Source organism: Schistocerca serialis, chromosome 7 (genome assembly GCF_023864345.2).
Source record: "Schistocerca serialis cubense isolate TAMUIC-IGC-003099 chromosome 7, iqSchSeri2.2, whole genome shotgun sequence".
Lineage (NCBI taxonomy): Eukaryota > Metazoa > Arthropoda > Insecta > Orthoptera > Acrididae > Schistocerca > Schistocerca serialis.
Genome location: NC_064644.1, coordinates 84,034,612 through 84,057,108, shown reverse-complemented (window position 1 = coordinate 84,057,108; position 22,497 = coordinate 84,034,612). Strand labels below are relative to the sequence as shown.

The following is a 22,497-nucleotide window of genomic DNA, read 5'->3' as shown; positions in this document are numbered from 1 at the left end:
GCTGTTTCTTGCTGTGTTGCTGCTCTTATGGAGGATGGGAATTTGATAGTGTCAGAGATCATGACATGTTATGCATTGCACACTATGGCATTCCTGAGGGCACTGGGTGATGATGAATAAAGCAATATTGTGATACTGGAGAATCCAGTAGGCATGTGGGAATTGGGCTATTGGTGTGTAATGTAATGATACCAGTCCACACTAATGAACTTGCAAACACACATAAAGATATTTTTTGGGAGCGATGGTCCATCACAGATATAAAAGTCGCATGTTATCTGTTTTGACCCCTAATATATCTGCACATTATCTCGCAGTGGCTGTGGGGCTTGATGTGTTCCTGTGGGGTTGGGGTGTGTGACAGAGTAAGTGGCTGATGTGAAGCTGCCCAGTATACTCATTGTTATGGTCCCACTAGAGTGAGAACTGCACTGAAGCACTAAAGAAATGTACAGGCATGCATATCCAAATACAGAGATATGTAAATAGGCAGAATATGGCACTGCGGTCGGCAACACCTATATAAGACAACAAGTGTCTGGCGCTGTTGTTAGATTGGTTACTGCTGCTGGAATGGTAGGTTATCAGATTTAAGTGAGTTTGAACGAGCTGTTATAGTCGGCACACGAGTGATAGGTCACAGCATCTCGGAGGTAGTGATGAAGTGGGGATTTTCCTGTATGATGAGTGTACCGTGAATATCAAGAATCCAGTAAACATCTAATCTCCAACATTGCTGCAGCTGGAAAAAGATCCTGTTAGAATGGGACCGATGACAACTGAAGAGAATCATTGAACATGACAGAAGTGCAACCCTTCCACAAATTGCTGCAGATTTCGGCGCTGGGCCATCAGCAAATGTCAGCATGCAAACCATTCTATGAAACAACATCGATATGGGCTTTTGGAGCTGAAGGCCCACTCATTTACCCTTGATGACTGGAAACGTGTTGCCTGGTTAGACGAGTCTCATTTCAAATCGTCTCGAGCAGATGGATGTGAATGGGTATGAAGACAACCTCATGAACCCACGGACCCTGCATGTCAGCAGGGGACTGCTTAAGCTGGTGAAGGCTCTGTAACAGTGTGGGGCATGTGCAGTTGGACATGCAGGAAGTTTAGATATGACTCTGATAAGTGAGACGTACATAAGCATCCTGTTTGATCACATGCATCTGTTCATGTCCATTGTGTATTCCAGTGGGCTTGGGCAATTCAAGGAGGACAATGCGACACCCCACATGTCCAGAATTGCTACAGAGTGGTTCCAGGAACACTCTTCTGAGTTTAAACACTTGTGGTGGCCACCAAACTCCCCAGACACGAACATATCTGTGATGCCTTGCAATGTGCTGTTCAGAAGAGATCTACGGATTTATGGACAGTCCTGCAGGACTCATGGTGTCAATTCCCTCCAGCAATACTTCAGATATTAGTCAAGTCCATGCCACATCATGTTGCGGCACTTCTGTGTGCTCACTGGGGCCCTGCATGATATTAGGCAAGTGTACCAGTTTCCTTAACTCTGAGGGATTAGTCTGTTTCCAGCAAGATCAGTGTCCAGTACAATATTATCTATGGTGAAGGATTGATTTGCAAAACAGAATGAAATTTTTCTTCGTGACCAACCTACATGTGCCCCAGATGTCAGCCTCACTGGAAACATATGAATGGGCATGGAACAGACACTTCAAGAAAACTGGCCTGATCCTGCACCAAGCACCTGTCTGACCTTTTGAACATTGCCTTAGCCATCTCGGAGCAGATTGCAGAAAATGAGATGCTTATTAGTCACCTCATAGACTCCCTACTTTCCAGAATTCAGATGGTCATTGAAATGAAAGGCCTTTGGATGGGATGTTAAATGATAAAGATCAGAATCCTGCCACTATGCTTATCAGTCTGTTGACCGTGCCACCAAACTATGAAGTTGTTATACTAAGAACTATCATCTTAAGGTATTTCATGCTGTTATCCCATTTTTGGCTGTGTCTTACTACTGCCAAGAGCCTTTTCTACATAATAAAATCCTAGGGATGACACGGACCAGATTTTCTTGTGGTTTTAGAGGGAATGTGCTTCATGCTTAGTGTCAGTAAGCCATAACTTAATTACAAGTGTCCTTTACTCTTATTAGCAGTACTGCACACTGAGTTGCTCTTATTATCAGTTCTGTACACTCAATTGGCAATTAAAATTTAAGACTGCCACTTTTTCAGTTGTCAAGTTTACATGGAGAACAGGAGTGGTCCTGCCTCGTTTCCCTGTGGCACTTACATTTTGTTTATGATGAACACTCATTGTCCAGAACAATGTGTTGGGTTATATCACACATCAAGTGTTGGATTCAGTCACACATTTGAGTAGCCTATTTATTCTGTGTGTCTGCACCTTTTACTGTTTACAGAAGGAGACACTTCGTCAAATCTAAAAATATAGAATCTACATGTTGCCCTGCATCCATGGTTTGTAGGCTATTGTGTGTGAAAAGAACAAGCTCTGTTTTGCATGAGCAGTGCTTTCTTAATATTTATTGATTTATGGACAGAATACTCTCTCTTAGGAAATTGAATTCTAACTTAAAAAACAACCAATGATTTTTGCAGTAGTCCAAAGTTAAGGGTATTGGTCTATAATTTTGCACATCCATTCTTTTGTGCTTCTTGTATGTGGAGTAACGGCACCACACTGATTGAGAAGTGACTGAATAGGAGCTTTTGTCTTTCTTAGTGACTTCTACATAGGACCAGAATTTTCCATGGTTTTTGGGTAGATTTTTGTAAGTAAGAAAGTATCTAAGGAAGTGTCCTATGAGGAAATGATATGTATTATACATGACAATGCTTTCCACATTACATCCCAAAACTATAATTTATCTAAAATCTTCACTTTGATCAATACAATTTACACTGATGAGCCAGAACATTATGACCACCTACCTACTAACAGTATAAACCCGTCCAGGCGATAGCAGCATCACCTGGTGAGGAATGACTGCTAGTTCGACACATGCATAGTGCCTGTGGTCTCAGTGAGCATGCTGTCCATGTTTAGAATTGGGAAGGCACATGAGCTCTCTGATTTCGACTGAGGACAGGTTCTTCATTTGTTGTCCTTGGTGTCGAAGTACTACATTGCTATACTGGCTGAAAAATGGGGGGGGGGGGGGGGGGAGGGAGGGAAGTCAAACAGGGACGACTAAATGATGTAGCCAACATTTGCATATTTGAGTTTCACGATTGTTTACTTTCACACTTCACAACCCCACATATACACATTTATATGGCCAGTGCACTATTGTTTAACTTTCAATAAGCCTCATTAATAGTTCGCAGGTGAACATCCACATAGTGCCACAATAGTTTACTGTTGAACATCTATGAGCAGTAAAAACCTAAACACACAGCTCTTGAAGAATAGCAAGGTACGCATGGAACACACATTGTCATTGTTTTAGCACACGGCCTAATTGTGTTGCACTTATTTTACGGATGCATTGTTGTTGATCTAACCAATACAGGTTCCTTGATTGAAACTCCGCTGTGGACTGACTGTCTCAGGACCAAAAATCGGGCCCTTATATATCCTCACAATAGTAGGTGCCGAAACTACACATTGTTTGAAGTTAAATTTATAGAAATTACAATTAAAAATTAACTCATTAATTTAACTGAATACATAGAAAATTTGGTTCTTTTTAACAGTTTCTTCTACTGCAAGAGTTAGGCCGAATTATTTGTTTAAATCATGAAATTAACAAATATCATTAAACAAACAATACTTTTAACAGATACTTTTGAATTAATTAAGGACTGGTTTTGCCAACAGGTTTTCAAATAGAGCCGAATAAACACTTTAAGAATACTATTAGTTATTTCTCCAAATGTTTATACTTAGTACTGAATTTATATTTGTTTACACATCAACAATAGAATATAATTTACAAAACAATTACTGATTTCACCCTATAATAAAAGATACTAACTAGCAATAGTCAAAATAACTTAGAAAATCAATTACATACATACAACTAAGCACAAAATTAGATCTGGTGTTATATTCTTTAAAACTGAGGACCAACCTTTCTCTTTTATGAAAATGCAGACTACCCTCACATATGTTAATGGTAATTAGTTAAAAGTGAAAAAACGAATTTAAGGAGGCAGATGGCAAAACAAGAGGGGAAGTAAAAATATCGCAGCTTGTCTCATCACAAGCTTGGTATGAGCATTTCAGAAACTGCACAACTTGTCAGGTGTTCAAGAAGTGCTGTTGGTGAGTGTCTTCAACACATGGAGAAACCAAGGTGAAACCATGTCCAGACATGGAATTGTGCCACCATCTCTCATTACAGATCTCGTACATCGTTGGCTGGGCAGACTGGTAAAATAGGACAGACTGCGGCGGAACTAACATCGAACTTCATGCTGGGCAGAGTACAGGTGTACGTGACCACACAGTTCACCAAACACTCCTAAGGACTGACCTCCACAGCCAATGACCCTTTCGTGTGCCAATGTTAACGCCACAACATCGGCAACTGTGACTGAAATGAGCATGTGACCATTGGCACTGGACATAGGTGCATTGGCAGTATGTTGCATGGTCTGATGAATCTTGATATCTTCTTCATCATACGGGGCGGGGGGTCACGAATCCAACGTCCTCCAGGGGAACAGCTTCTTGACACCCTGTACTGCAGGACAGAGACAAGCTGGTGGCAGCTCCATTATGCTCTGGTGAACATTTACATGGGCATCCATGGATCCAGTGGAGCTCATGAAAGGCACCATGATGGCCAAGGAGTATCATATACTTGTTGTAGACCACGTACACCCCTTACGATGATCGTGTATCCTGACGGCAGTGACATTTTTCAACAAGATAATGTGCCATGACACAAGGCCAGGACAGTGATGGTGTGGTTCAAGCAACACAGTGGCAAGTTCCAATTGATGTATAAGCCCCTCAGTTCACCAGATCTGAACCCGAACAAACATATCTAGAATGTGATGTGATTGAACGTGGTATCGCCCCCCCTCCCTAGGATTTACAGGAATTAGGTGGTGTGTGTGTGTGTGTGTGTGTGTGTGTGTGTGTGTGTGTGTGTGTGTGTCTGCGCAAAAGTTGGATGTACTGCCTATTAGATAGGTGGTCATAATGTTTGGCTGATCAGTGTATTTTGCCAGTCATGGATTTCATTTTTGAGAAGGCATCTCTTCTCTTCAAACATTTGGCTTCTGTATTAAATAATGACTGACAGTGCAGTAAATGTAAATTATTCTTTTTATCAAATACTTTAGAAATAAATTTATTGACAATGGTCTGGCAGCAACGGAACCTTATGCTTGCTTTTTACTTTTTTTGCCTGCAGTGTAAGCCTTACAATATATCAGTGACCTTAGCCTTGCCTCCTGATACCGACACACCAGGATTTGCTGAAGAGGAGCGCACAAAGCCAATAGAGACCAAACTAATCTCACAGACTGCAGGGCTGTACTCTGCTGAAAAAGTTGCTACTCAGCTAGTAGAGGATACTCTGGTAAGTTGACAACTGAACTAAGATGTATGTAAAACGTATTAGTTGGTGTGGTTTTCTCTTTTTTTATAGTTAGTAGTATTGCTCTATTCTGTTTTAAAGCTTTTTCAGTAGGAGACGTAGCAATAAAAAAATAACTGGTCATTCATTTTTACTTAATATTTATTTAGTTTGCAGTCAAAGTACAGAAGTTGTCAGTATGAGAACGTTTGTAAAGAAAACTCTCTCTATTGTGTATGCACATTAATTTAGGGAAATGTTCCATCTAAACTGGCAAACCTAGCCTTTGAAACAGACACATTCTCAGAATAGAAGTTGATGGTCATAATCTGTAAGTCCTTTATAACAGATACATGTGTAAGACAAGATGAAAATTATCTCCAGCAGTCCTATTAAACTGTACTGAGTGAGGTGGTAAGTCAGTAGTATAGTTGTGCAAATCTCTGCCAGGCCATCCAGACTTAGCTTCTCTGTATTGCTGAAGGTGAAAGCTGGAATAGAATAGAAACTTTGTCACATAACATGTCATTTACAATCAAATGATTGGAACATAGGTGTCTTGTCAGGTTAAAGCTACTTTCTAATTGTAAGTGTACAGAATAATTCACAGCTGTTTCATAATTTTATGTACAATAAAATGATTTGATATAATCATATTTAAAATAAAGTAAAATTAAGAGTAAATATTTACTTAAAGTACCTTTTTAGCATGAAATAGAATAAAATTACACATCAGGCATAGTTATTTGTGATAATCAGTCAAAGATTCTTCTACACTGTAGTAACATTTACTTGCTAAGACGCTTTTTTAAATGAAATTCTGCTTGTTCATAATTTTTAAATTTTTCACAGATTTCATTCCCAGCCTCATACCCATATAATAGGGCATCTTCTCCAGTAGTTTTAGCCTATGAGTTGGTAACTTATACTGAGATCTGTTTCATGCGTAAACAGGCTATTCTCAAAAATTGTCTCATAGGTAATCGAAGCCAGGAACAATCATAAGATCAAGGACCTTGTACAGAAATCTGCATGATCGTCTTTTTTCTGCATCTGCAGTGACTAATGATTTTTTTCTGTAGCCTAAAAACTGTCTGTAAGTTTGTTTTCTCTGATCTCCAAAAAATTATACCATATCTAATCACAGACACAAAATACGTGTGATATATAACTTTTTTTACTGGCACTTCTATTATACTACTTATAACATTCTTTGCAAATCTTGGACTATTTAGACGGTGACACGACATCTACATGATCTGACCATAATAAATTCTTGTTCAGTATTACACGTAGAAATCTGGTACAGTTTGTGGTGACAAGGTGATTTTCCTCATATTATATTTCAAATAGATCTGGTACAGTTTGTTTTGTGGTAAAGTGGATGATTTGTGTCTTTATTAGATTTAGTTTCAGTGCATATTTCTCACCCAGGTCCCGACTTCAACAAGAGTCAGCTGAAGATGGCTAATTAAATTTTCACTTTTCTCACAACAGATCTAACGGTTTGTTGGAGATTGTAGAAGGCTGACTGGTTCTAGAATTCATGCAGAAATTCTCAAAACACTACACTGACTATCGCTGTTGAACCATCTGTGTAAAGAATTGTGTCTGAATTTATGTTAGTTGGCATGCCATTTATATTATACAATAACAGTATTGGCCCAAACGGGCCCAAGGATAGACCCTTGTGGCGTGCCTTATTCTGTCCTTTTCCAACTTGAGAAGTATCTCTTGCCATTTTCTTCTATTACTACGCTTTGTTTCCTGTTTAATAGGTAAGATGACATCCAACACAGCAAATTTTCACTGAAACCATATGCTTGTAACTTACAAAGTAGTAGTTTGTGATCTGCTGTGACAGAGGCTTCAGTTAGGTCACAAAAGATGCCTAATACACCCATTTTACTATCTAAACTACTACTAATTTCTGTAATAAGTTCATTGATGTCTTGCACAGTGCAGTGTCGTCCTTGGAAAGCATGCTGATTGTTGTGGATAACATTATGCAGATTATTATAGTTAACTATCTGGTTGCGTGCTACTCATCAGATATTTTGGAAAATATTGATAACAAAGAGATTGGTTGATTATTACCCACATCATCATGTCTGTCTTTTTTATAAATGAGTTGTATTTCAACATACTTCAGTCTATTGGGAAAACATCCTTCCTCGGAAGATTGAGTGATTATAAGGAACAGAGGATATGCAATACTGTTGGTGATTGCCTCTATTATTTTTCTAGGAGTTTCAGCCCAGCTTACAGAATTTAAATTCTTCAAAGACTTTATATCAGCTACTTCTGAATGGGATATATGTGCAAATTTGAATTCAGTGGAGTTAGGTAAAGTAGGAACAGGATACACATTTGGAGTTGAAAGTTCGTCAGTTGGACATGGATTTATGAAGTGGCTGTTAAAAGACTTTATATCAGCTACTTCTGAATGGGATATATGTGCAAATTTGAATTCAGTGGAGTTAGGTAAAGTAGGAACAGGATACACATTTGGAGTTGAAAGTTCGTCAGTTGGACATGGATTTATGAAGTGGCTGTTAAAAGCTTCACAGATCTGTGTAGGGTTCAGAACAGTCTCACCTGCAACTGTCTAGTTCAAGTTTTGACTGTCTGCCTTCTTTATACCTATTTCATTGTTTACAATGGACCATATTGCCTTAAACTTATTTTTAGCATTTGAAATGTAAATATTATTCACTAATTTTTTTGGCCTGTCTGACTACTTTGTCAAATATTTTTTTTATATTGCCTTATATAATTTAAGAATTCTGGGTCTGTATTGACTTATGCCTTCATATGAAGGAAGTTCTCTTTTCCTCATGCTTGAAACCTGAATACCCCTTGTTATCCATGATCCCTTCTTAGGCAAGTCAGTTTTTATAGTTACAAAAGGAAAGCATTCATGAACACCATCAGGAAGGTCTCCAGAAAGTTATTGAAATTTTCATTTACTGAGGACTGAGCAGTAAATGGCCATGAGATGAGGCTGATTTTACTGACTAACATTTCCGTATTTTCTTGTTTAAAATTTCTGACCTTCCTATTTGTTTACCTTGGGGTAACACAAAGTAATGGCACTAATAGAGCATTGTGGTCTGAGATCTCTAAGTTTACTGTATATTTTCCTGTTACTCTGTAATTTAAGCTATTTCTATTATCTAAACTTGTCATTTCTATAAAATTTAGAATAAAACAATGTGTGGACATCAGCTCCTTCATCTTAAAGGCAAATTTGTCATTTTCTTCTCACATATATATTGAAATCAGCACAAACAACAATTTTTTATGTAACTTTTTAGTTTTGAGTTCATGGAGTAAATTTTCACGCTTTACCAGAAAACTGCAGGATATTGAGTAACCAGGGGTACGATATATGCTCAATATCAGCATATTATAATCCTTAAGTGCCATGCAGCAACTCTAAAATCTGTGTTCTTAATTTAAATCATTGAAATTTTGCCTGATATGGTATTTTATTGATGAATGAACCATAATACTCAAGCCATCATACCTTTGTTTCTACAGAAGCCAGTTGCTACTTCATAATCCGTAAGTTTGTTCAATAAATTTGTATATTCATCTCTAAGCCAGTGTTCACATAAGAAAATGACCTTCCCAGACCATTTTGTTCTCTAGAAGTACTTCCAAGTCATGAAACTTATTGACCGGATTATTTGATAAACCTTCCAATATTTAAATGCATGATAAGATTATTATTTGCAATTCTAGATATGATGTCATCAAAATTATCTGTTCTAAACTGACCAGGAAGAACTTTTTGTAGGTTACTTATCTTACTGTTTCTTTCACTCCAGTTTCTACTAAAAATCCTTAACATGGTTTGGTGGTGAAATTTTTCTCTTGTTATGAGGATGACTGACTCCCTATTGCTTCTTCTGCTGTTGTTTCTTCTGTTGATATTGTTGATTCTTATGCTGCTGCTGCTGTTGTTTATTTCCTTGCTGCTTGTTCTTGTGATGATAATGGTCCTGATTCTGGCAATGCTGATGCAGCTGCTACTGGTGACAGTGACACTGTTGTCACTGTGGTGGTGGTTCTGCTGTAGATTGAGATGATGATGGTGCTTCTGTAGTTCCTGCCACTTCTGAAGAGGACTGTTTTGCTTCAGTTGATATTGATTTTGGCTGCCACTGTTGATGGCTGTGCTGTATCAGCTGATGATGGTGGTTTTGTTTCTGATATTAATAGTGGTTCCTTTGAAAGGGCGTAGCTGATTTCCTTCATCAGTCTGAGCTTGTGGTCTGTTTTTAATGACATTATCGCCAATGGAACATTAAAAAGTTATCTTCATTTTTAAACAGTGTATTAAAAAATACGAAGACTTTGGAACAGATAATTAAAAAGGGTACTGAGTATTGCCAATGAGACTGGGAAGAGGAAAACTAGGTGTTGGAGTAAACTGTTTGGCTTTCCTGAATGATTGTGTTGTACTGTCTGTAAATTCAGAAGACACAGAAATGTAAATCAGTCACTTGGAGTAGATAGCCAAGAAAGCAAGTTTAAGAACCCCCACAGAGTAGATGAAATTTTTTGCTAACAAAAAAAAATCACCAAAATTTTTAGTGACCTACATTTGCAACACAAAAAACATGTTTAGAAATCTAGGAGAGATAATGAAAGAAAATTGATTAAAGCAATCTGCCAAAGATTAAATGTCAGACTAAATCGAAAAAGGATATGGAATAATGAAGACTTTTAACAACAAAAACAACAGCAGCAGCAGCAGCAACAACAACAGCAACAACAACAGTTGGCAGTCAGAACAAATCTTAAAGTATATCTGGGACAAGACAGTAACAGTAAGCTAGGTTCAAGAAATAAAAAGGTTTTAGAAATGCAGGACATAGAGAAAGCAGTAGCAAAAAGAAATGTTTACATAAGCTAAGCGATAGAGATTAAAATTATTTGAAAGAAGAGGGAGCCTCTTACAGAACCTAATAAAAGAGAAAAAGAAAAGGATGAAATTTGCTGACTTTAACATAAACATAAAAAAAAGAATACAGTGAATCATCACAATTTATTGATGTGATTCAAGCAATTTGGTTTCAAGTTGAATTTCACAGAATTCACAAGAGAAAATAAGCATACTGCAAACTGCAATTCTGACAAATAATACATTTGATGATACAAGAAAATGCTGCATTGATTTAGGGATATCTGATCATTCTGCATTGTAAATAAATAAATGAGGCATTAAGAAAACAAGCATCAAACAATACCTCAGCAAACAAAATATGCCTAAGCTTGTTCTGTTGTAGGCTTGAAGAAGTAATTTGGCTTTCAGATCATTGAATAAAAGTTATAAAAATTATGATAAGTTTTCTTGGAAGTTTTTTGCAAAACTTTTCCCACTATAGCCTGCCATAAAAAATTACATACAAACATCTGCTGGCACAAAACTGTCAAGTGTTAAAAAACTGAAAAATAATACAAACATAGATTTTTATAAAATGGTATAAAACTCTATCTGGAAGGATGCTAAAGACAGCAAAAGAAATTGCACACAAAATATTCATTCTGAGCCATCCAAATAAACCAAATGCTGTGTGGTAAGTCATAAATATGAAGTTGGTGTCATAGATGGCAGTCCACAAATTTCCAAAATCAAGTTTGGTGACAAATCCATTGTAAATTCCTCTGAAAAATCAGAATACTTCAGTGAGTTTTTTAAATATATGTATCAAAATCAGATGTTGTTGTAAGGAGTTACCTAGAGAATGTCCATCCCTTTGGATTCAGGCAGGATAACAGGGAAGCCCTAACTAAATTTGGAAAAACCGGAGCAAAAGATGTAGTAGAATAGTAGTATTGTCCTTAAGAAATAAAAATTGGAATGTATGGAATGAAATATCCACTAGAGTAACTAAAAGAGTTTCTGGTAAAATATCAGGACCCCTATCTGTAATTATTAATAATAAAGTATTTGAAAGAAATTGTACAACTCAGATCCAAAATTTCATAGCAATATCTAATATCATCATGTTAAATGAGATTGGCTTCCAGAAAGGCAAAAGTATAACAAGTGCCATCAACATTATGAAGGCTTTTGACTGTGTAAGCCAATCTCTACTACTCCACAAAATAGAAGGATACAGAAAATACTTTTAATACAGAATCAACAGTAGTGCTTTGAAATTGTTCAAATCATATTTAGCAGAGAGAAAGCAAAGGTTATGGGTAATGTCTGGTCAGTAAATTGTTTTTCAGGCTGCAAAATTATTTCACAGGGAGTTCCACAAGATACCATTTTAGTCTAATCATATTGTTTTATATAAGCGATTTATCTCTATATATAACATCCTACTCCGTTTTATGTGTGGACTATACTTCTTTACTTGCTGAAAGTGAGACCACAGAACAAATTTCCCAAAGACTCATTGGCTCCCTAAAGAGTTTAGAATATTGGTTTGATCTAAACGGATTAAAATTAAACATGACAAAGACTTAACTAACAATAATGCAAATTCATTGATGGAAAAATACGTAAAGTAAGGGAAAGGCAACCACTCACCTATAGTGGACTAATGAGTGGTGTACAGAAACACAGAACAGAAAACAGTATTCACTCTAGCTTTTGAGCCCTTGCTCTTTCTCTAGTAAAAGTACACACACACACACACACACACACACACACACACACACACAATCTCATGGTCACAGCGAGACTGATAGACTGATTATTGATTATCGGAGAGCAGTTGCCTGATCCGGAGGAGGTGGGGAGGGAATAGGAAAGGTCACAGGAGGAAAGGAAGGGATAATGAGATAGTGTGAGGCAGGTCTTTCAAGAGATGACTCAGCAGCTGCACAAGATGAAAGGAATTCAGAGGGTAGAGCGTATAAGAGCTAGCACGATGGAGAGTGGGAGGGGGAATGGAGGAGTGGAGAGGAGAGAAAGATGAAGATGGAGGGGGAAAAGAAAGAGAGAGAGGTGAGAAAGGGAGGGTGGAGGAGAGAGAAAGAGAGGGGGGGGGGGGGGGTAAAGTGAGGCAGTGGAAAACTGGTTAGCAGAGGTTCAGGCAAGCAGTACTGTGAGAGTGCAGTATATGCTGGAGAGATAATTACTATGTTCCCATAGTTCAGAGAAACTTGTATTGGTAGGGAGAATCCAAATGGCCAATGAAGGGAAGCAGCTGTTGAAGTCATTTACTTTGTGATGCCCAACATGTTCAGCAACTATATGGTCAAGTCTACAGTTGACAGTGTTGTGGTGGCCATTCATGCAAGTGGACGATTTGTTACTTGTCGTGCTCTCAAAGAATGCTGTACAGTAGTTGCAGCATAGCAGATATATAGCGTGGTTGGTTTCACAGTTGGCCATGCCTTTTATAGAGTAGGTCGTGCCTGTGGTAGGATGTGGTGAAGGGGTGTATGGGACTCGTCTTGCCCTGCATCAACCACAGGGCAATGACCCATGGGGTACAGTATTCAGAGCAGAATTGAAGGAGGGATGGACAAAAGTTATTCTGTAGGTTTTGTGAGTGGCGGAATAATACTTTTGATGATGTGGGTAGGATTTTGGGATGGATATTCCTCATGTCAGGGCATGATAAGAAATAATCAAAACCCTGGTGAAGGATGTGGATGAGCTTTTTAAGGTCAAGTTGATACTGGCTGGTCAACAGGTTTATTGGCATTAGAGGAGAAGATGGAATGGGAGATCTGTACATCATGAGCTGGGCAGGATATTATCTGTGGATAAAGGCTGTTGGTGGTTGCCATACTTGATATGAAAAGATGTATGTATGGAGCGATTTGAGATGTGGAGATCAAGATCTAGGAAGATAGCTCATTGAGTTGAAAAGAAGCAGGTGATGCAGATTGTGGAGTAGGTGTTGAGGTTATGGATGAAATGTGAGCTCACCAACTTGTTTTTTGTAGTCTCTTCACATTCATGTCAGTTTGTCATCATACAGCTGAAAATCGTAAGTACAGGATGGTGTTTACTGAATAACACATACAACCCCACAGTTTTGGCATCACTTCCCCACACATTTATTAGCCACAAGGTTCATTGTTGGGACAATGACTAGTTTTAAGTCCTTAATTAAAGTTACCACTGTCAACAATCACTTGTACTAGAAACAATCATAGTCCCAGCCTCTTGCCAACTACAACACAACTCGGTCAGAATATTCATTAATTTGAATTACAGAAATCACTTGAATATTTTTAGGCATTGACATTACCGAGTTTTTGTTCATGCTATTACATGTATTTTCATGAACAAATTGTGACTAGCTATTGCGTGAGCGGACGCTGAGAGCACACTCAACATAGGTGTTACATATTTGTTAACTTGACCAGGACTGGATGCAGACGGACTGACATTGAGTGACATCTGAACTAATTAAAGACTTTTGTATGAACAAATTTTTATTTCAGAAACTACATAACCATTTGAGAAATCTTTAGGCTAAATTTTACTGTGCAAGATGGGCTATAAGTATAAATAAAAATTTGGGTTGTGAAAAATGCTGTGGTGTAAGAATTTAGAAAATTTTATGGAATCATTTTATGCATCTGTGCCAGGAATACCCAACTTAGGAATACAAACATCATATTGAAAATCATGGTAAATTATGTGTAAGCTTAAGTAAAGACGTAATAAATAAGCAAAGTACATAATCTTGTGCATAAAATTCAGGCCTGCAGAAGTATAATGGCAAAGGTGGAAATTAAACAAGCATAGTGGAAAAATCTGTAGTGGAAAATGTGGCTGCTTCTGAAATTGGATATTAATTATCTCAGTAATTAAGTAAACAGAATCTGAAATATGTTATTTGAAAGTTGAGCTGTAACTCTTTGTAACTTGATGTCACTATATCTAGAAATATGTATTGACTCACAAGCTTTTTGTTATTGTATAATGAGGTGGAATTTTCAAATAGGTATAACTTGTAATTAACTGATTTTCCAGTAGAAAAAAGTGCAGCATCAATATCAGCACATCAAAATTGTTACCATGAATAATGAATCCAAGTGGGAAACAGCTTGATATTTTGGAATTTTCAAACACCTTCCACATGTGTGCGATTTAGAGAATGTGCAAAATTTGAGAAATAAGCCAAGGGAAAAAGAAAATTACAGATTAACAGGAGTTGAAGTCATTATAGATGGAATAGTTCCAAATTGCTATCTCACATGAGTCCAGATCATGAAAATTTCACCAATGAATCTGAACCAGACGAGGGGATTTAAATGTGGACTTGGTAGGAAGAATTCCTCCAGATGACCAATAAATAAATTAGCATAGGTTGTTGCCTTGCGAGTACCTGTAGCAGGACCATGGGTTTGTTTATACATTTGGCTTTTCAAAGTGAAATAATTGTAGACTGGAATGGGGTTGGCTAAGAGAATTTGGAAATGGGTGGTGATTTTGGCATCAGGATGTCATTGGGAAAAATAGTGGGCAGTGGGATGTTAGTATATTAGGATGTTGTATCCACAGCCCAACAAGGAGTCTGATGATAACAGGACAGGAACTGTGGAAAGGTGGTTGGAGAAGTGAGCAGTGTCTTGAATGTAGGATGGGAGTTCATGGACAGTATTTGGAGGTGTTGGTCAACAAAGGCAGAGGTTCATTCTATCAGAGCATTGTACCTGGCCACAACAATACGACCAGTGGGAAGACCTATGCTACTGTGTTTTGTGTAGTAGGTAAAACAGGGTCGATTTCAACCAAATTTGGCACGGGGAGATATAGGCAAATATGTGTGCTTTTTCCTGCGCCTGGTGGCATATAGGCTGCCCTGCTTGACACACGTTCTGTGTAGCGACAGCGTCTGTTTGCCAAATCAATCTGCTTTGCAGGGCAGCCTATCTGTCAGGAGCAAGAAACTGTTTTCTGGGCCCCAACAGGTAGGCAGGCTTGCACAACAGGCATGTTGTTTTGGGGTAAAATCAACCTGCTTTGCATGGCGGCCTGTACATCAGGTGCAAGTAAGTGATTTCCAAGCCCCTGATGTGTACCCTGCCCCGCATGGCAGGCATGTTGTGGGAGTAGTGTTGGCCTGCTTTGAACTGTATTGCAGGGACTACATGTGCTGATGAGCATGACTGCAGATAGGTTGAGATGGACAGAGGGAAGGGTAGGAAGAAATAGACAGAGAGAGAGAGAGAGAGAGAGAGAGAGAGAGAGAGAGAGAGAGAGAGAGAGAAGGAGGGGGGGGGGGAGAGGAGGAGATGCACGAGGAAGGTGTAGAGGGGTGGTGGAAAAGGAAGAGGGAGAGGTGGAGCTGTAAAGAGAGAGAGGGAGGAGATTATGTTCATAGGGAGAGGGGAGGAAGATTTGGCCAGAGAGAGAGGAGTAGAGGAAATGGACAGAGAGAGAGAAAGGAAGATGAAGAGAGGGGGGGGGGGAGAGGAAATAGATAGACAGAGGTAAACAAGAAGAGGGAAGGGACGAGATGTGTTCAATTTCTACATCAAACGCATATGACGATGAAGCTGTGGGGAAAAGGCTGGTAATAAAAAAAACTGAAAATTTTCACATTGTGGAACTAGCTTGGTGTAAAAAAAAAAAAAAAAAAAATACCTACTAGACTTGTGTGAAAATGTTATTTATTCATGAAATTTTTCATAGTGATAAAGTTTTCTTCAAGAGTTATTAAATAAGCTTGTATGATGGTTAGATATTAACATTAATTTTATTTCATTTTTAATACACTATATATGAGTCAGTTATATTACTTATGTTGTCTATTTATGTGCGCAACTTATGAGATAATAAAATCCTGATTTTGATATTGACATAATTGAAACTGGCATATGTTCCTGATGTTGGCCATAATGAAAAGAAGAAAGCTATTGACTAAAATTGAAAATGTTCTGTCCTTAATAGCTGATACTACTGAAGTAAAATTGTAGGTGATAGTCACAATAAACAAATAACAGCATTGTCTGACAAACCAGATCAAAATTAGGTAATAATGCACTATTGTGAATCTTGAAGTTTTTGTGGATAATTGAATGTTCCATTTTAGGGCTTGCAGCCAGTTCATTATTTCTACTGTTTTGACTCAAATCCTAACATTTGCTTATGCCAGTTGGTGTCGGACTTTGAGTGTGAATTTCTGGTTTTTTATTTCTTGATATGCCAGATTATCTACAGCAAAATTCCAGGCATATGTGTCATATATGCCTTATTTTTATTGTAGCATCACCTACGTGACATATTATTTTTTGGTGGCTTGATAACAAATGCATCAACAATGAAATGGCGTGAATGTGACATACATATACATGGGTGTGTCAAATTGGTGGTAAGCATCAGACAGTACAGAAACTCATACAAGAGTAAGACTAAAAAGGAAATGGATACTTGAATTGTCCAACTGCAAATCCTCATCCTTGTTGATTAAGCTGCGTATCAATGGTTTGTCCATTAGTTCTGAGTAAAACAGTTCATAATGAGTGGGAACTCCATGGTATCAGTCACTGTATAGAAACTTCAAAAGAAACAGAGATTACTGCATAATAAGAGCAAAACAAATCATAGGGCTATAGATAGAGATATGCTGAATGAAACACATTTGGCTGTCAAGAGAGCAATGTGTGATGCCTTCAGTGACTGCTGTAGCAAAATATTGTCAAGTGACATGTCACAAAATCCAAAGAAATTCTGGCCATATGTAAAGACTGTTAGTGACACCAAAGTTAGTTTCCTGTCCGTAGTGAGGGAGGCAGGAACTGAAATTGAGGGTAGCAAAGCAAAAGCTGAAATGCTTAACTCCGTTTTCGGTGGGACATACCCTCTGCCATGCACCTCACAGTGGTTTGCGGAGTGTAGATGGAGATGTAGATCTAGTTCCCTGCTGAGTGAATCTCAAGAACATGAGGCTGTAGTCAGAATCTAACAAGTGTTTTATTTATTTAAATGACCAGTGTAAATCCAATGTTCATTCCCAACATATTTATTTGTCTGTAGAAAGCAATTGTGTCATTGTTTGATACTTCATTCTTGCATCGTGCACATAGTTTGTCTCATATAATGGTGAGTTTAATGCATTGCTAATATCTCTTATGGAGCTGGCCGCTGTGGCCGAGTGGTTCTAAGCGCTTCGGTCTGGAACCACGCGGCCACTACGGTCGCAGTTTCGAATCCTGCATCAGGCATGGATGTGTGTGATGTCCTTAGGTTAGTTAGGTTTAAGTAGTTCTAAGTCCAGGGGACTGATGTTAAGTCCCATAGTGCTTAGAGCCTTTCTTTTATCTCCTATGAAATATTTTGAAGACAGTGACTTTGTTGCCATATAAAGCCATATTTTACTCCAGATAGATAATTTACTTTTGGAGAATTTGAAGAGAGGGGCATTGAAGTTTTCAGTTTTGAAAATAACTGTGTTCTGGAGCTACACTGATGACACATTCATTGTAAGAAATTGGAGTTCACAGATCATCTCAACTTATTAACATAGGAAAATTACAGTTACCACAAAACAGATGTCTACAGGTTTTGGATTTTGTTTGTTCAACAGGTCAAGGATGGGACTCTAAGGCATTTTATTTAAGGCATATATATCTACAGTTATACTTGCAGAACTATTGTGTAAAATAGAGGCTTTCAAAGAACTTTCAGGCAGTGTGTAAATGTTATTAAGTAATCATATGAATATAATAGAGGGAAACATTCCACGTGGGAAAAATATATCTAAAAACAAAGATGATGTGACTTACCAAACGAAAGTGCTGGCAGGTCGATAGACACACAAACAAACACAAACATACAAACAAAATTCAAGCTTTCGCAACCAACGGTTGCTTCATCAGGAAAGACGGAAGGAGAGGGAAAGACGAAAGGATGTGGGTTTTAAGGGAGAGGGTAAGGAGTCATTCCAATCCCGGGAGCGGAAAGACTTACCTTAGGGGGAAAAAAGGACAGGTATACACTCGCGCGCGCGCACACACACACACACACATATCCATCCGCACATACACAGACACAAGCAGACATTTGTAAAGGCAAAGAGTTTGGGCAGAGATGTCAGTTGAGGCGGAAGTACAGAGGCAAAGATGTTGTTGAAAGACAGGTGAGGTATGAGCGGCGGCAACTTGAAATTAGCGGAGGTTGAGGCCTGGCGGATAACGATAAGAGAGGCTATACTGAAGGGCAAGTTCCCATCTCTGGAGTTCTGACAGGTTGGTGTTAGTGGGAAGTATCCAGATAACCCGGACGGTGTAACACTGTGCCAAGATGTGCTGGCCGTGCACCAAGGCATGTTTAGCCACAGGGTGATCCTCATTACCAACAAACACTGTCTACCTGTGTCCATTCATGCGAATGGACAGTTTGTTGCTGGTCATTCCCACATAGAAAGCTTCACAGTGTACGCAGGTCAGCTGGTAAATCACTTGGGTGCTTTCACACGTGGCTCTGCCTTTGATCGTGTACACTCTTTGCCTTTACAAATGTCTGCTTGTATCTGTGTATGTGCGGATGGATATGTGTGTGTGTATGTGTGTGTGTGTGTGTGTGTGTGTGTGTGTGTGTGTGTGTGCGCGCAAGTGTATACCTGTCCTTTTTCCCCCCTAAGGTAAGTCTTTCCGCTCCCGGGATTGGAATGACTCCTTACCCTCTCCCTTAAAACCCACATCCTTTCGTCTTTCCCTCTCCTTCCCTCTTTCCTGATGAAGCAACCGTTGGTTGCGAAAGCTTGAATTTTGTGTGTATGTTTGTGTTTGTTTGTGTGTCTATCAACCTGTCAGCGCTTTCGTTTGGTAAGTCACATCATCTTTGTTTTTAGATTTTTTAAGTAATCATGTTGACATATGATTATTATTTATTACTAATTTTTTTTAAAATTTGTTGCAGTGTAAGGAGTTCTTCAGCACAGTGGGATTTGAGAGTTGGCTTCTGAGAACTATTAGTGCAGGAATGGCTCCAGTGACCTCATTGATAGAATTATTTTCACAGGTTTGTAGTTTATTTTTCTGTTATTACAACAATGCTCATATTACAGCATCTCATCCAACATGCATTTGTCTGTGTGTCATTGCCTAGAGCATTATTTTCTGGTTTGTCATCATATAGAACGGTTCTAGGTGCTTCAGTCCGGAACCGCGCTGCTGCTAGGGTCGCAGGTTCGAATCCTGCCTCGGGTATGGATGTGTGTGATGTCCTTAGGTTGGTTAAATTTAGGTAGTTCTAAGTCTACGGGATTGATGACCTCAGATGTTAAGTCCCATAGTGCTTAGAGCCATTTTTGTCATCATATAGGCATTTTACATACAGACAGGGATATACTGAAAATAGAAGTACCATCTCTGCTGTAACACAAGCTTTATTAATGTACTGCACGTAAAGCATTTTACAGAGGAAGGTTTAAAAAATACACATAAAAGATGATAAAAACCGCTCAAGGATTAGTCCTTAGGCCTGTTCCAACTGATTCCTACAAGGCAGTATGAAGAGTGACCAATGATCATGGGACATGTGATCAACATGAAGACATTGCCCATATTAAAGTTCACTGAATGTGCTAAAATATTAGGAAAACTTAAAAGAAAAAAAAACCTGCATGTGACTCATCTGTGAGAGTAGCACACCTCTGATGTTTTGGCAAGAGTAGCACACCTCTGATGTTTTGGCATTTTGAATATCATTTTGATAAAAATCACGTAGCAATTTTGCCCAGATGGCCAGTCTACTCTGATGATTATCTTTGGCACATAAGAGTGAAATCTCACAAGTGTATGCTGGCTTCTTAAGATTTTACTTCTCCCACAAGCAGAACCATATTTTTGAGAAACTTGAGTCATAGCATGTGAATGATTTTTTACCCATGCGTACTGCTATTACTGTATAGTACTGACCTTAATATTCATTTCAGTCATGGCACAAAAATCTCTAGGCTTGAGCGTATTGTGATCAAACTGAAACTACAATGATTATATATTTAACTACCCTTCCAGCATGTCCTAATGTCCCTACAGTACCACTGGCTTGATTCTGTCATCTCTGTAATGTGCTCTGGAAAACTATACTAATTTAATAGTCTTTCTTCAGTCATCTTGGGAAGTTACAGCTGCTCTGATACAATTATTTCTGTCAGGGAACTGAAATGTGGGAAGCCATTGACATCATCTCCTTTCCTTTATCATCAAATATGAACCAAGGTTCACAGGCTTTGTACACATGCACGGAATTGCAATGAAACAACTGACTTCGGTTATTCACTTTATTGTCTTTATTGGCACTCTATATATGGCTTTCTTCCACAAAAGCATTAATTATGTGTAACCATTTGTTATTCTTGACCTGATTTATGTGTTGTTTGCTTCAATTTTCCAGGTGCTACTAATGGGCCCATTTCGTCTAGTCGGTGCTGGATATTTGCTGTCATTTCAAAAAATTGTTCAGAACTGTATGAATAATAAGGTGCCGACAAAGAAGACGGAATGACATATAAAGCCTCATACTAAAATTATTGTGATACGTTTGTGATAAGAATATGAATAGGTATTTCTACATAATGTACTTGTCTACATTACATATTAAAAATGAACTGTGTGAGTGTTTCAGTGTTGTTCTTTTATTCCTTCCAAATCACTTCCTGATGGTACACATGTTGCAAGGGACTGCCTTGGGGTGCACATGTGTGTGTATGTATGCGCACACTAATGGTAATGGTATTGTAGTCAGAGCACAGCAAGCTGTGTTTAAAAATGCAATTGTTTTACTTCTTAATTTGTGAAAATAAATGTTTAGTAAATTGATTCATGGAGTTGATGACAAGCCTTAATTCCCAAATACAACAGAAGCACCAGAGAATGATCTGGAGGGAGTCACATTCACCTCCTAATTTATACTTCTCTAAACCACTCGAAGTAAATGCCAAGGTGCGCTCTTCGTAAACTCCGAATCAATTTCTTTGAATATCCTTGTCAAAACCATTAATAATCAGTTTCAAGATCTCATGAAGAGTAACATACTTGCAGAATCTCATACACTGATGAGCCAAAAAATTATGACATCTGCCCATTTCAGTACTGAATGTCGCCTGGTGATATTGCAGGTGTGTGACATGGTAAGGAAATTATAAAAGCAGAGCAGAGATGGGTGGTGTGAATGATTCTATTCCTTTTTTTAAAATTACTGTTTGGACTTGTCTGGTGCAGCCCGCCATGAATTCCTCCATTGTGCCAACCTCTTTATCTCAGAGTAGCATTTGCACCCTATATCCTCAATTATTTGTTGGCTGTATTCCAGTTCCTTCTACCCATACAGCTTTTACCCTCTACAGCAGTGGTTGCCAACCTTTTCTACCTGGTGCCCCTCTTTGCAATCCCAGAATGTTTCATGCCTCCTATGTGTATGGATTTAATCTACAGGGTGTTTATAAATGAATATCGGGGTTTTTGAGCTTTATAATATTTATTACATTAAAATTACAGTTATAAATGAAACATCAAATGAAAGAGCAACTCAAACAGTTGTGTTTGGCACCAGGGCCCATGTGCAACGCGCAATGTTTCCGCCGTAATCCGCTAGACAGCTGTAGTAGCGAAGATGGCAACTAGTGAACTGAAAGCGTTTTGCAGTTTGCAAAGACCGAATCTGTAGTTATTGTACAATGTGCGTTCCGGCTGAAGTTTGGTTATGATCCTCCAAGTGACGATAACAATGGTAGAGGGTATCATCAATTTGAAGATACTGGCTGCCTTCGTAAAGGGGTAGAGCTCAAGACGACCAAGAGTTAGTGAAGAGACTGTTGAGCGAGTGAGAGAGTCATTCACTCGTAGCCCAAAGTTGGAAGAAGATGAGCCAGAGAACTTAACTTTCCAGCCACCCACCTCACTGGCATAGCGAAGTACGCCATTGGTTGAACTTAACTGTACCCAAGTGCTGGATAGGCCATAAGGGGACCAATGACAGGGCTTGCTTTGCATGGCCTCCACGTTCACCCGACTTAATGCCA

The 22,497-nt window shown here is 38.6% G+C and overlaps 1 protein-coding gene across 2 annotated transcripts in view; it reads left to right on the top strand.

Moving 5' to 3' along the window:
* The window catches only part of LOC126412055 (3-ketodihydrosphingosine reductase), a 74,170-nt gene extending 53,070 nt beyond the window's left edge, over nt 1-21,100 (top strand). For both annotated transcript variants that reach the window (XM_050081435.1, XM_050081436.1), the window contains exons 6-8: nt 5,375-5,542; nt 19,392-19,493; nt 20,871-21,100. In XM_050081435.1, the coding sequence (XP_049937392.1) occupies nt 5,375-5,542; nt 19,392-19,493; nt 20,871-20,981 (381 nt within the window). In that variant the 3' untranslated portion in view covers nt 20,982-21,100. The remainder of the gene's footprint in view (nt 1-5,374; nt 5,543-19,391; nt 19,494-20,870) is intronic.
* Nucleotides 21,101-22,497: the final 1,397 nt, after the last annotated feature.